A 15526-nucleotide genomic window follows, 5' to 3' on the forward strand; every position below is an offset into this window, starting at 1 on the left:
TGTCATCTTGGCTAATTTCCCCCATCACTATCCTTTGTGGAAATATCACTACCCAAAATAAAGCCAGGAAGGAAAGTAAGTCAGTCTGAAGTCAGGAAACTCAGCTCTTTAGTGAATAATCATCATGACTTGACTCACTCTGGCTTAAAATGTATTATTCCTATTATCCACTGATACATCTTGATGTGAATTGTTGACAGAGAAACAAGACTAAGAAGATATACCAGGATAAACATGGATGAAAACTGGCTACAGTAATAAACTGGAGGAGAAAACATTCCTTTAAGTCAATAAACATCGAAGATCACTATGAGGACATCCCAATAAAGTATCATCACTCACTTCTCAACTGGGAAGGTTTTTGGTGGTGGTTGTTGTTTTTAAACAAGGCCACAGCAAGTATTTTAAAATGTTTAATCGAGCATCACATGTACAAAACAGGGTATGCATCAAACTTTTTAATTAAGCAGAAGTGCTTTATAAGCAGTGAAAACTAAATGAATACAGAATCTGACTGTATATTTCATTGCTTCTGAAAACCTCTTAAAATCATTTTATTAGACACTAAAGAAACCATATGATTAACATTTCTAAATCCTGAACAACTTTACAAAGTACATTCATCACAGAAGCAAGTATGAGCAAACACAACTGTTTGTAGTTTGATACAACGCACACTGACCATCAGAATGCCTCATTCTTCAAATGGCCAGATTAGCAATAATTTTGGGGTCAGATAAGTCTAAAACAATCCTTGTCAGTCCCAGAGCAAGCAGGTACAGAAATTCAAAGAATTATGTCTGAATTAGTGTAAGTTACACTTGAAATCATTTCTAAGGATGCTGATGGTGAACCACAGGAATAATTAATTATACAGAAACTAGAGGCTGCCTAAGTTAGTTACTTAAGAAGTTTTGTCACATTCAGTGAGGGAACTGTAATATCTTTAAAAATTGGCACATAATTTGGATTTATTTGAGTTGAACCTTGCTCTAGAGTTTCAATAATAGTTTGCTTCATATCTCTGCTAGCATCTCCTCTCACTGTCAGCAAAGCTGCGATGTGATCATCTCTGTGAATGAGAGAAAAGGGTAACAGTAATAGCATTAGTCTTAAGTCTGAACACACTGCAGACAAAGGAGCAATCCTATTTCTTTACACAGCATATGGAATCTGAGCTTAGACCTGCCAGCATGTTCCATTTGCTCAGAAATAGCACTTCTAAGTCTAAATGCCTTGACGATAATTAATATGCCTATCACATGAGCAAATGTCATTTTCATTGGAAATCAAACTGTGGATGACCCACTGCTGAATAAAGGATGAGTTTTTGCTTTGACTTCAAAGGGGAAAGAAAATGGAGTTTCCATATGAGTGAATTTTTTCCCTACCTCATCAGTGCAGATTTGGTTTTATGTTTCTGATGGGCATAGCTCTTTTTTGGTAGATTTTTGTTTAAGTGAAATGAAAAGATGAGTAGGAAGAAAACAGTGGATAATATAGTTCAGCTTCTTTTTGGCTGTGGGTGCTAAGAATATAGGATCAATATTACAAACAAAATGAGAAAAGAGTAGCAAAGAGAAGTCAAAGACAATGACATAGTGCAATCTGAGCCAGGCCTCTCCTCTTTCACACTGTGGCCTCTCTCTGGGATGCACAGAACTGACCGTTCCTGGTAAACAGTATTCAAGACTTTCAGCAACATGGCCCCAGTCTACATCGTTCAGTCTCCCTATCACACCTTTACAAAGAACACTATAAACAAACCTGTCTACTTAGTGTACACTTATTATGAGGCTATGTCTTGCTACCTCTAACATCAGGACCTTTACTCATATTGCTCCCGTTGCCTGGAATACTATACCCTCTCCTCTCAGACTGGTGAAACCATATTTATTCTTCTACAATAAAGTCAAATTTCACTTTCTCTGAGAGGCCTTCTCTGATCATTCTAGCCTAAGGTGATTTCTCTTACTTCTCCATTCCTATGATACTTAACCATACCACATCCAATCCTTACCATTTACTGTCTGATACTATTCACCAAGGTGGTATGTCATGGTGGATGGAATGCTAGGCCTGTTCAAACTCTACCTCTGACACTTAATAGCTCAGTGAGCAAATAAATCATTTAACCTCTATGTGCATTACTGAAACTCTCTACTTACCAATTTCTGGATAACTGAGATCTGCACCAGTAAAAGGAATTTCCACACGTGGAGTTCTCCATACTGGTCAGAAAACAGTTCCTTACTATATTCATGAATTTTTTATTCCTTGTTTTCCTCATATAAACCCTATTTCCCTATCTAGAGTATAAATTCCTTGACAGCAGGCTTCAATCTCCATAGTGTAAGGATGCTTAAACCTTTTTTGTGTCATAGACTCCTTTGGCAGTGTAGTGGACCCGTTCTCAGAACAATGTTTTTACATTTATAAAATACATGGGATTACAAAGGAAACCAATTATGCTGAAATATAGTTATAGAATAAGATTACATGGTACAACGTGTGTGTGTGAATATATACATATGTGTGTATATATGTATATGTTTGTATGTGTATATCTATATTTGTGTTTGTGTGTGTGCTGACAGACAGAGAGATAGATATTTAAAGTTCATGGATCCCAGGTTAAGAATCTCTGGTATAGTGCCTTACACACAGCACACAAAGTGCTCAATAAATACTATACTGACAACTTATCCCATAAGTACTTAGTGACTATCTGCCTTAGGGACAGAATTCATTCTTTTTTTCCACAGAAAGATAAAAAAAAATTTTTACGCTCTTAGAAAAAACAAATTTGGGAAAAACATGGAGCTCAATCAAGGCTCCACAAACATAAGTTGAAACTAGAAAACATAAATGCCATTACCTGATATCTGGATATTTGCTGACTAGAGTGGAAACTTCAAGATAAAGCAGTGAAGGATCGGTCAGCTTAATAACTTCAGCAATGGCTACAATAGTATCACAGTGTCCATCTGTATCCTCTCCAAATCCCTACAAAATATCATATGAAGAGCATGTGAAGACTACCTCCAAGAATACATCATTTCATTTATTACAAACCAGAAAATTCCTTTCTTTATCCTATCAGTAGTCAGATGGCTAACAGCAAGCAGCTCCTTCCATCCTTCAATGTTCTGAAGTTCACAAAGAGCTTTTCTCACCACCACCCAGTCACACTCAGTGGAAAGAGCACTGGTCATGGAATCAGAAGGCCTGGCCTGGAGTCCTGACTTCAGATTGCTGGCTGTCACCTAAGCAAGGCATTTGCCTCTCTGGCACTTAGCTTCCTCAGTTAATGGAACTTATGCTACCCACTTTACAGGATTGTTCTGAGGCTAGTGTTTCGTAAACCTTAAAGTGAGACAAAAATGCAAGTGGTAATTAAGCAGGTAGTGAATTCTCATTTTGCAAAGGAGGAAACTGAATATCAGAGAGGTGAAATGACTTGCCCAGGGACACAAAACAATCTGTTTTCCCTTGATCAATAACAAGGAGTAATAATAATTTTAAAACCACATTTCTATAATGCATTATAGTTTGTCATAAAGTGACTAATACGAATTACCTGATTTTGAAACCATACAGAATTTGGCAATGTCCTTGTCTTAGCTAGCGGAAGCCTCAATTGGCCAATACAGGGACTCTTCTGCCTTTACTGTGATCTACTCAGATTTTGCTTTAAAATGAACTCTTCCATTTGTCTAAATATGCTTCAGCAAACTGAATCTACAGATAGGTTTTCTTTTTAGTAGTTGCACACTCTGAGTTGTGCTTATTTCGTTTTCTGTCACTTTTTCCTCTAACTTTCGACTTACTTAAAATCCGGAATACTATTTTGATCACAAATGAATAAAGATTAAATAATTCTTTGGTTCCTCCACCCAGCTGGCCCCCAGGTGTGTAAGTCTCACACACACACACACACACACACACACACACACACACACACCAGCTAGAGGGTATCAGAATGGTACTACAACTAAAAGTGAATCAAAAAAGCTACAGACCTATGACACTTACAGAAGCGAGTTTTCTAAACAAGAATCTGAATTGCTCCGCTTCTTTGATCATCCTTTCTGCACCCTCTTTGCGTTCCTCAGCATTCTTGAAAGAGATCCGCTTCTGCATGATGGCTTTGATGTATTCTACCACCACTCTTCGATGAGCTTCAATTGTCATTTTCTGCAGGGGACAAACACATGAGATTTCCACAGCTGAACTGCAGTACACTATTATTTTCTTCCTACTTTGATAAGGATTATACACACTTCCAAGGTTTTTACCATGTCCCCTGTGATTGATTAGAGGAAATGAAAAGGGATGAAACATTAATCAATTTTACTCCATGGTAGCACAATGGTTAATAAAAAAGTCATAATTACTGATGAACATAATGTTCTTGGATTATTTTTGAATCTCAATGATCCTTGTCTTCAAAATCTCAGAGCTGGAAGGAGCCTCAGAGGCCAAAAATGCAGGAATACACTATAACTTCTTCAACAAGTAGTCATCCAGGCTTCATTTGAAAGCCTCCAAAGAGGAAGAACCCATTACTTCTGAGGCAGCTCATTTCACTTTTTGATCACTGTTAGTGTTTCCTTTACATCAAGCTAACATCTCTGCAAACTGCACCTATTCCTCCTAGAGTTCTGTCCTCCGAGGTCAAGCAGAACAAGATGAGTACTTCTATCCTGTTCCCCATAGCTAACATACCCTTCTAAAAGCCTTTTTCTGGCTAAATGTTTTCATTTCTGTCAACTTCTCTGCAAAAGACCAGGTCTCAAAGCTGTAACTAAAGGGACGGCAGAGCGCAATCTGATGGGAGAAGGGACGGAAAAACATGGTCATAGTTCATAGAGTCATCTGACCATGGTGGGTAGTGCTGGGAGAAGGGGCAATCTGTCCACAACGAGAATCTGTGGTGGAAGACAGCGCGGAAAGGCGAGACCTGGGAGAGGAATTTCATGGCAATGGGATCCTGGGGAAGAAATCCAGGTGGGGAACAAAACATATGGAATGAAACCTCATTCATTCTGTATTAGTGAAGGCTCTGTGAGGTCTCAAAGGCCCTCAGCATTTTGGCTAGATGTCCTCCAACTTGTCTAAGTCTGAGCTGATCACAATACTAAACTTATCAACCAACAAGCATTTATTAAATGCCTACTATGTGCCAGACCCAACCCTAGGCATTGAGCATAAAAGTACAAATAACACAATAACTCCTACTCTCAAGAAGCTTGCTTACATTCTTTAGAGGAAGACAATATGCACATATAAAAGTATACAGAGAATAAGCATATACATGATTCATACAAAATAAATAGAGGGTAATTAAACCCAAGGTAGTTAGGGAGGGAGGGCACTAAGAGTTAGGGGTGGGGAATAAGGAAAGGATTCATGCACCAGGTGAAGGTGACTGAGCGCATCTTAAGGGAAAAGAAGGACTCTGAGGATAAGGAGGGAGTGCATTCCCGCCATGGGGGACGGCGAGTGCAAAAGCACAGAGACAGGAGATGCAGTGACCTAGATGAGGAACAGAGAGTCAGTGTGGCTGGATGAGGGAGAGGGGAAATATCCAATGAGGCTACAAAGATAGGTGCAGGCCAGGTTGTTTAGGGCTTTAGTAACTAAACAGAGGCATTTCTATTTTATCCTAGAGGCAATAGGAAGCCATAGGAATTGGTTGCACAGGGGAACAAGTACTTAAGGAAAAGTATTTTGAGAGCAACATGTAGGATAAAGTGGAGACTATGTAATCCACTTTTATGAACTTAATTTCTGGTGTTTCTTCCATCTTTCAATGGCAATTAAAGTAATTAATAAAATGTTTACTAAAAATCTTTGTCGTCTATTTTTACCAAAGCATGAAAAGGTAAGCCCCAACCCAAAGGACAAAACTTTTTGCATGTGACCATGTTTTATTCTTACCTCCTTATAGGGCTTTTTAATTTTAGCAAAGTCATTGAAATAATCTTCCACAGTGACACAAATTGTATCCACAGCATTTGATCCCATTAACCATTTCTTTGTCATCAACTCACTGAGATGTGGCTGAAAAAAAAAAAAAACACTAATCTATAGAAAATTTTATGTCATCTATTGCATTAATTTAACTGTCAACCAGTAACATATTGGGTAAATTCAACTTTTCTTTTGTTTCTAGAAATGAAAACTACTGTGCTAACACCTTTAAATTAACAGACTATTAGAAGAATTTATAATACAGATTATTTACACATCAGTTTGACAAACTCAAATTTCCAAAATACAAGTACTCAATGACGTAATTTATGTGCCTCAAACAATTTCCATTTTTAAATAGGAAAGAAACATTAATAACTATTAAACAGTATCTGACTTTTATAGATCTTTGAGTCAGAATGTAACATGGTTATTTACAGAAAATGTTGATATAAATTTTGTGAAACAATATTATTAGTTTATACTGTCTGGGTTTTGTTTTGTTGGGGCTTTTTGGGTCTGGACCAATAATTTCATAAGTGTAGGGAATTCCAAGTGTTGAAATCATTGATTCAGATTGATAATATACTGATAACTTAAGAGTCTTAGAGAGTAGCCCTGAACAATGTGCCCTGTCAGCCTGCCTGTGTCCTTTTATGCCCCCTGCCACAGCCACATGCTTTTCTGACTGTGAGTGCCTAACATAGTCACTATACCTAGCGAGGACAGCCATGTCTCACTTTACACCCAGCTCATCATCTTGCCATCCTATTGGCTGCTGCCACAGGCATACCCTTTCTTGCCCCTTCCAACTTCAGAAGCAAAATCAAATCAATAATGCCAGTTAAGGAAAAGGTATGTCATTTTACTATTACCCTGTAGTTCCACTCACTGTCCCTATGACTTTCCAAACCAAAACACTCTCCCTGGCTACAGCTCCCTCTATATGTTATCCTCCCTATTAAAATGTTAGCTCTCTGAAGGCAAGGAACTTCTTCTTTTTTCATTTTTATCCCCAACACTTAGCACAGTGCCCAGTATACAGTAAGTGCTTAATATATTTTTCTTTCATTCATATTCTTTCATTCATTCACGTAACTTGCCACAGCAGCAACCTGTCACAGAATCAAAAAGTCGTGGTTCTAGTTTAAAAAAAAAAGTGAAGATTTCAGGAAAAATAAATGACTACTCTGAAGTGCTATACATATTACATATTTGATTTCTTTAGCAGTAAATAACTGAACTTTGTATGCAGCAGTGATTTATTTTTCTAAATTGTCTTGCTACTGACACAACTTCCATTATGCCCTAGAACAGGTGAAAAAATTTTTTCAGAAACTGTCCTTAAAGGGCCAAAATCTCTTCCAATAGAACTTCAAATTCTATTTAAATGTTAGCAGCAAATCAAATAAGGTTTCAACTGGTTTCATCAAAATAACCATATAGCTGGCACTTAATTACACAGTGTTTTATATCACTAATTAACTTTTAATGCATATATTATTTTTCCAAATTAAGGACAGGAATCATATTATATAAATCTTTGTATCTCCCAAAAGTAATCAGCACAGTTCTATGCATTCTACCACATTAGTTGTTCAATAAATATTTCTTCAATTAAAGGGTGAATATTCAGAAGGTAATGTTAAAGGCAAAGTTAAAGGTGCACTCTTCTTCAATTAAGTAAACATTTGTTAAGCACCTATTACATGCAAACAACTGTGCTAGGTGTTGGGGATACAAAAAGAAAAAATGAAACAGTCTGTCTCAAGGAGCTCACCCTTCGAAAGGGTTGGGATGGGATACTACATAGATAAGTATATACAAAAGGCCTCCCTTAGGAGGTTACAACTCAACTAAGCTTTGAAGATAGCAAGGGATTCCAACAAGGCAGCAGAGGTGAAAAGGGAACACATTCCAGACTCGGGACAGCAGTACAAAAGCATGGAGTCAGGACATGGCATGTGGTGCAGTCCCTATTCTTTGTAAATAACATTCTTGGGTATATCCTATGCTCAAGAACACAGTCTTTCTCTTTTTCCCCTTTATTTTTCCCGTGATTCATTAAGCAGCCTATCTTTAATATTACTTAAAACTTTATATAACATAGTAATATAAACACATCAGATTTAGGAAGCATACCCAAAAAACCCAAGATACACAAAAGTTACCAAATGGATTTAACTGTAATAGAATAGTGAATAGTACTATGTGTAGCATATAAACATGTTGGCAGTCTTTTACATATTAAACTAAAGAATTATTAGAAAAACACTAACCTCTAGATCCAGGAAGACTTCATCTAGCAGGCTACTACAGCCATCCTTTGCAATGGTATCTAAGATCATATCCATGCTAGGTTGGCACATTGAGACTCCTTCATCTGTTTCGTTTTTCAAATACTTCCTTTTTAAGCTGACTATTGACTCTCTGTAACAAAAAGATTGTTGGAGTCAAGTGAAGAGATATCTATTCTTATACTCTTTCCTTGTTAATTAACCAGTTGATTTTCACAAGTAATAGAGTAAAACTTACTTAAAGGTCTGGCAATTGTTGATGACTGCTATCATATACTGAACATAGCAGTGTGGGTGTTGCCGATTTCTTAGGTGCTCTTCTTTATATAATTGTGCCTCATCTTTGTATCTGAAGAAATAAAACCCCACCCCCAGCAAAATACCAAAGTTTAGCAACAAAGACATTTAAGTTATGATCATTTTGTACCTACAGGGTGGATTTTTAGTCACCCTTAGTCAGATGCTGATCCTTTCCAAGTAAATAAATTCTTGATGATCCATATTAATCCAATCCATAAGTGCCTACAATGTGCTAAGCATTGGAAAGATTTAAGCAATGCAAAGATTACTATATTACAGTTGGTTATTTCTCACCTAAGTAGAGCCTCTACTAATTTTAGTACATGACTAAAATCAGAATTTTCTAAAAACAGGAAGGAACCATGGAAGTCAGCGAGGCAAACTTCCCATCTGTTGCAAAAATCCCTTCTAAAATATCCCATCTAAATTCTGCACAATTACTTTTAGTGTTGAAGAACTAACTACTTCCTGAAGCATGATACAAAACTTTTGCTCAAAGCAAATTATCTTTACATAGGCTTTTCACCTGAAAACATCAAGGTCTTTTGCAAACACTGACCCCTTTGAAAACACCACTGATTTGTTTCATCCATGGATTTCACAGGGTACAAGCCTACATTAAGTGCTTTATCCATTTCAGTCTGCTATCAAACATGCAGTGGCTTATCACTGCCTATTGCGTTAAAACCAGGCTCCCCGCAATATTGTTCCTTCCAGCTTTCTCTCACACAACACCCCTTCAAATATGTGACACTTCAGACAAGTGGAACAGCCTCATGAGGATGAATGCTTTCTGTTCTCCTTTCCTATCCACTGAAGTCCTTTCCTTCAAAGCCTAACTGATGAGTCACCTCCTCCATAAAGCCTTCCCTGACCCTCCTTTTTATCCTAGGTCAAAATGACCATCCCTCTTTCCTTTTTTCTCACAACAGTGTATTACAAGGTCCCTATTAGTGCAAATAATAAATCCCTTAAAGTGGTTACATTATTTGAATTCATACTATATATTTCCCTTGGGCTGGAGCCAATGACCACATTTTACATAATCATAATAACTCTGAAGAGTGCAAATTTGAATACATGCAACCACTTCACTGGATTCTTTATTAGCACTAACTGGGACCAACCTATACCTAGTTGAACTACTTTCTCGCACCAAGCTTTAATTTTCCCTTGAACCATAATTATTTGCATATGTATCTTTTTTTCGCTCTTTTAACATATAAGCTTCTTTGAGAGCAGTGTCTATATCATATCTATTTTTCAATCTCTACTTCCTAGTCCAGTGCTTTGTAGATGGCAGGCAACTAATAGATGCTGAAGTTAAATTATACAGTAAGACCATTAAAAATACAATCATGTCAATTAATTCAGATAGTTCTGTGAAAATAAATAAGGTTCCTGATATTTATCTTTTCTTATCAAAAGTAGATACACATAGAGAGCAGTAAATCACATTGGTCTGCTGCTTTCAATCAAGTGACCACCCAATAGTTTAAGTACTTGGCTGGAAGTGAAATCTTGTCTAGATAACTGTTAATGCCCATCTTGAAGTACATCATATCCCACACTGGTCAATTTAAACAACTGCAAATAATTACTTCGTAAATACAGTGAGAGTAAAGTCTCATGACTGACTTTTCTGAAACAGACTTCCTAAGAAAAGCTGTTTGTGAATTTTGTAATAATATATGAAATATTTTTTTAGTTCCTAGCATTTCCATGGATAGGACCAGACCTGTGATTTCACTGATATTGTGAATTACCAAGTACTAACTTCCTCTACCAATTCAGGTTGGTACTGTCTCTGCACACTTTAGTCTTAGAGCTGTTCTAAGATGCTGAATGATTTGTCTAGGACCATACAACCAGTTTGTGTCAGAGGCAGGCTTTGAACCCAGGTCTTCTTGGCTTCAAGAGTGGCTTTCTATCCACTACACAAACTTCCTCTCATTAGTAAGAAATACTAATTTCCTTTTTAAAAATGCATACCAATAAGGTGGGCAAACTGAAAAGACTAATAACAGAGGATAACCAGTCCATGAGATAGGAGCCATAATTCAAATTTAATAGTGTTATGACTTAAACTGGGGAGAATATACCAAGGTGTAGGATCTGCTACCCAAAAAGTCTTACAACTAGCTTCAAAAGGATGCTATAATGTCCAATCTCATCTAAATCTTCTGCAAATTTCTAAACAATAATAAAGTTAAACCAACTCTGATTTTTTTTAAAGTAACAGACCAATTAAAATAAAGTAACACATGTTTTTTTAAATAAGTACACTAAGTAAAAATACTTACCTACTCAAGAAAGAATTCATTTGCTGAAGACATAAAAGTAGTACTTGGGTTTTCAAATCTTCATTTATCTGTGCAGCAACTTGAAGATTCTGTTCAAACATCTAAAATCCCAATTTAAGATGAATTTAGACATTTACTTACCAATTCATTAAAATGTTTATAGGTTAAACTCTTTCACAATATGGAAATCTTAATTTCTTTCAAAATCTGACCTTATCCTAGTAGAGAAGTCTGCATATGCTAAATATGATGAATTAAAGGATTCATGTGATTATCTTCTATCTAATACTATCTTCTGGTTAGTAACACTATTCATTTTCCCCCAGAAGAGCGAGCAGTTATTTTGTGAATGGTTAACCTACTTCTAGAACATAGTATACAAAGTCCTCACTGTTGACCGTGTTTCAGAGGTTCACAATTAACTATATACAACCAATAGTAAGACAATAAGAAGCCTACTCCAGCAGGCCCTGCAAAGGTTTCTTGAATAAGAACCCTGGGGCCTGGTCTTAAAAGGTCTTACTCTAAGGCGGCAGGATACTTACTCTTCACACAGCTAGGGCAAGCCAACACTAGTCTGTGGCAAAGTTTTATTAGTTCAAAAAATGTGTACTATGGAGCAGCTAGGTGGCACAGTAGATAGAGCTCCCGCCTTGGAGTCAGGAGGACCTGAGTTCAAATCCAGCCTCAGACACTTGATACTTAATAGCTGTGTTACCCTGGGCACGTCACTTAATCCTGACTGCCTCACCTAAAAAAAGCAAAAAACCAAAACAAAACAAAAAATGTGTACTACCAAAAGTCCTTATAGCTTAAAAAACTGACTCCTGCTCCCTAGATCCTGCTGGTCCCATTCCTGGGCCCCTTCTTCTTCCTAGCTCCTACTCACAGGGCTCTGAGCTACCAGTGAGGCTACAGAAAGCAAATGATCCCTTACAAAGAATTTACAAATGTCATCCACAGTACAATTTGCTTTAGGAAACAATGTCCTAGATGGGGAGGTTAAGGAAAAATAGATGAATTCTTACTTAGAGTAATAAGTAATGGCAAGAAAATAAGAGCTAAGTTTTGGCCAGGGCAGATAAATAAGATAGCCTCTTGTCCCCAGGCAAGAAGATGAATTAACAAAATGGTGAATAAAGAGACAAACAACTATAGCTGACAATATTGATCTTTTAAAAAATTTTTTTTAAATCTGCAATTTAGAGATAACAAATACAGAATATGTTGTTAATGTCCAATAATAATCAATCATCCTGGATTAAATTTATGATGTCAAATGACTAACTTTTTCCTGATTGATATACTTAAAATAAAACCTATCATTTTTAAGAATGGTAAAAGCCTAATCATTTTAGACATCATAAATTTATAATTCATTGTACTTCATTAGGTAGGACAGTGGATATCTGGCATTTATTGCATTTCCTATGTAGCAAGAATAACGGTCCCCCAGGTCTGTTTGCAGTGATTCAAGCAGGATAAAATTATGTTTGTCTTAATTATTTATTATCACTTCTGTTACAGGTCTTCATGCAAAAGAAAAGTTTGATTGCTTCAATTCAATTCAACAAGCATTTACGAAATGCCTCCTATGGGAAAGGCCTTGGACCAAGAGTCCAGATGGACGGTGACAAGGACCTGAAATAGAGTGGTGGCTAGATGAGTGGAGAGAAAGCAAAGTATACAAAAGATGTTATAATGGACAACTAACTAGATATGTAGGCTGAGTGAGACAGAGAGAGATTAAGAACGATTCCATGGTTATGAAGCAGTATAAGATGAGGAATATTAATAGCAGATGGCTCCATGAAAGGTATAACCTCACTGCAACTATTTTCACATCTGTAAAATGAAGAATTACACAATCTGATCTCCAAGGTAACTTCCTATTGTAACATTCTTTGCTCCCTGAATGATAATAAAGTGATTTTTAAAGGTTTGGGTTTTATATACAGATTCAACATACTAATAAATCAGGAATTACAAACCAAAATGCCAGCAATGAGTACTACCTGGAAAACAATAGCAGGGAGTGTTGTCTGATAGAAACCATCCTGGTCGGCTTCAGGTTCTGTTTCTTTAATCCAGTCTTTCTTATCTGTCTCTAGTGCTTTTCGTAGCCAGGCAATAATATTTGACTGAAGGAAAGAATGATTTTAATGTAACAATGGGAAAAAAAGCAAAACAAGATCCACTTCTGAATAAGGCAAAATAACTTAACCAGTATTTATTCTCCAATTATAGAAAGCCGAGCTCTATAGTATGAGAGAAATTGAGATCTCATTGGTCTGGCCCAAAGAGGAAATTCAAGATTGAAATCTTGTCAACAGTTTCTTGTAACATTCTCTTTATCTTTTCAAAATATGAAGCTAAGGAAAGTAGCACAAGCAAAATATAAAGCCTAAAAGGTGCACTGGAAAAATAATCTGTAGGCTGAATATAATATTGGAATCTAGATGAGGTCTAGAGGAAAACAAAAGTCAGCAGAAAGAACGTATAATTAAGACTTACAGAAAGAATGAGAAGAAAGCTTTCCTAACATAATTTGTTTAAACAATGTTGGAAGGCAGAAGCTCAAAGTAAATTTTGAACTCATCATAATTAGTGACTTAAATATAGGTCAGCCAAAATTGTTCCTTTTTTTTAGGGCAGATTTTCACTTTGTTCACCACGAACTGTAATTGCTCAATGCTGTCCTTTACCTTCCCCTTACAAGTTTCAGTCTTCTGCAGCCCCTTATTTCTTACCACCCTTGACTTTCACAACAGCAGGAAGTTAGAGATGTCCCTCTTCTTCCTAACTTCACATAAATACTTGTAAAGCTTGTTGAGGGAAGTATTTTTGTTGCTTAAGCAGAGCCCTTTATAACAGATGAATTACCTCATAATTTTGCCTGACTGCTCACTTAACACTGAAAGGAGGAATCAACCTCTGCTCTGAAATAGCATCTTCCCCTTCTCTTATATCCCCTCTCTCTCACATTCGATATGCTAACAGAAGGTCTGAGGTAAATAAGGGCAGTCTTTAGAGCTGCAGCCCAAAGAGACTACCTGGGATTTTTAGCCAATTCTGCCTGTCACATGACACGTTCCCTTTACTAGGTTCAGCTTCTGTAAAGGGCTATGTCATTCACTACTGGCAACCATAAATTTCAAGCCCTAATAGGGAAAAGTACCTTGCTTACAGCTCAGCATCCCATTTAGATGTCAAAAAGAGACAATAAATAGAAGCGAAGATTGGACATAAGCAACCTTAAAACCTTCTAAAGTAAATTTTAAAGTAGGCTTTCTTTTTCCCCTTTGCAACTATTATGTCAAAACTATTTACTATGTATACATGAAAGCTAGGGCCAGCCATATATTTAGCAGCATAATACTACTATAGAACAGGTCTTATTTGTATGCAATGGCACATGCCAATTTTACTCACTGTAAGCGTTGACATATATGTGTCGAGCAGGTCAGAAACCACATTTTGTGAAATTAAGGGCTGCAGGGTATTTATATCCACTTCTGGGGCCAGTTCCAAATTTCCCATCATCTCTGCACTATATTGTACCAAAACAAGATTGACCAATTACAAATGAAGAAAGACAAGTAGAAAATTCTTAAGTCACTGGAAATGTGTTTTTCCCCCTATGATGCTATACTGCCATTCATTTTGGTCTGAAATTTAGTCAATTCTGAAAGAAATTTGGAAATAAGTGAATGTTGGATACATCTTGGTAAAATTTAAAATACTATCCAAATTTTAAAAAGAAAAATTTTAAATGTAGAATGTACCAAATGAATTAATGCTTTATTGCATTTCTTTGCTATTATAATGCCTCATTTTAAAACCTTCCATCTACTTTAAATGTTAAGAGTTTACAATGGTCCACATATATTATTCTATTTGAATCTTACAAAAGCCAAATGAGATATGCATTTATTAAACAGATAAGGACACTGAGGATCTGGGAGGTTAATTCACTGTTCCACGATCATATGGCTAAGAATGAGAACAAAAGAGTCAGCTACATTATCTTCACTCCCTCTCATGTCAGTTAAATGGCCTCCTGGGAGAATCTGATGTTCTATGTAACAAGTAGAGTAGTGTAGTTTAAAATAAACACATACATACAATAATACCATGATATGTCCTATTCTCTAGGTGTAGCTATGAATAGATGCAGACATAAAAGACATGTGACACAGGCTTTAAGAGGGGCTAGTCCTCAGTGTTAATCTTAAACACTTTCTTAAAAAACACATTGGACGAGGGCAGCTAGGTGGCACAGTGAAAAGAGCACCGGCCCTGACGTCAGGAGGACCTGAGTTCAAATCCGGCCTCAGACCAAACACTTGACACTTACTAGCTGTGTGACCCTGGCTAAGTCACTTAACCCCAATTGCCTAAAAAATAACCAAAAAAAAAAAAAAAAACAAGACCTCCTGGCTTTCAAAAGAAATATGGAGAAACACAAAGGCTGAATGTTATGTACAATGTTTGACTCAGCCATTACAGTGGTTGTTTTTGCCTGATTTCTTTGTTACAAAGGAGGGCATAATTCTCTAGGTGGGCGTGAGGGCTATTGCAAGAAATGAAGTAAGCGTCAAAATTCATTTTAAGACAATACAAAAATAGAATCCATTATATTAGTTCTGT

At 36.7% G+C, this 15526-nt stretch overlaps 1 protein-coding gene across 1 annotated transcript in view; it reads right to left on the minus strand.

Annotated features, from left to right (window-relative positions):
• Window positions 1-400: 400 nt before the first annotated feature.
• EXOC3 (exocyst complex component 3) overlaps window positions 401-15526 on the minus strand; it is a 30368-nt gene continuing 15242 nt past the window's right edge. Inside the window, exons 5-13 of the mRNA XM_027869106.1 lie at window positions 14309-14426; window positions 12892-13017; window positions 10877-10977; window positions 8512-8622; window positions 8256-8406; window positions 5944-6066; window positions 4036-4197; window positions 2879-3006; window positions 401-1072 (exon numbers count right to left, since the gene is read on the minus strand). Coding sequence (XP_027724907.1) covers window positions 901-1072; window positions 2879-3006; window positions 4036-4197; window positions 5944-6066; window positions 8256-8406; window positions 8512-8622; window positions 10877-10977; window positions 12892-13017; window positions 14309-14426 — 1192 coding nt within the window. The 3' untranslated portion in view covers window positions 401-900. The remainder of the gene's footprint in view (window positions 1073-2878; window positions 3007-4035; window positions 4198-5943; window positions 6067-8255; window positions 8407-8511; window positions 8623-10876; window positions 10978-12891; window positions 13018-14308; window positions 14427-15526) is intronic.

Source organism: Vombatus ursinus, unplaced genomic scaffold (assembly GCF_900497805.2).
Source record: "Vombatus ursinus unplaced genomic scaffold, bare-nosed wombat genome assembly UNPS02014791.1, whole genome shotgun sequence".
NCBI classification, from domain to species: Eukaryota; Metazoa; Chordata; class Mammalia; order Diprotodontia; family Vombatidae; genus Vombatus; species Vombatus ursinus.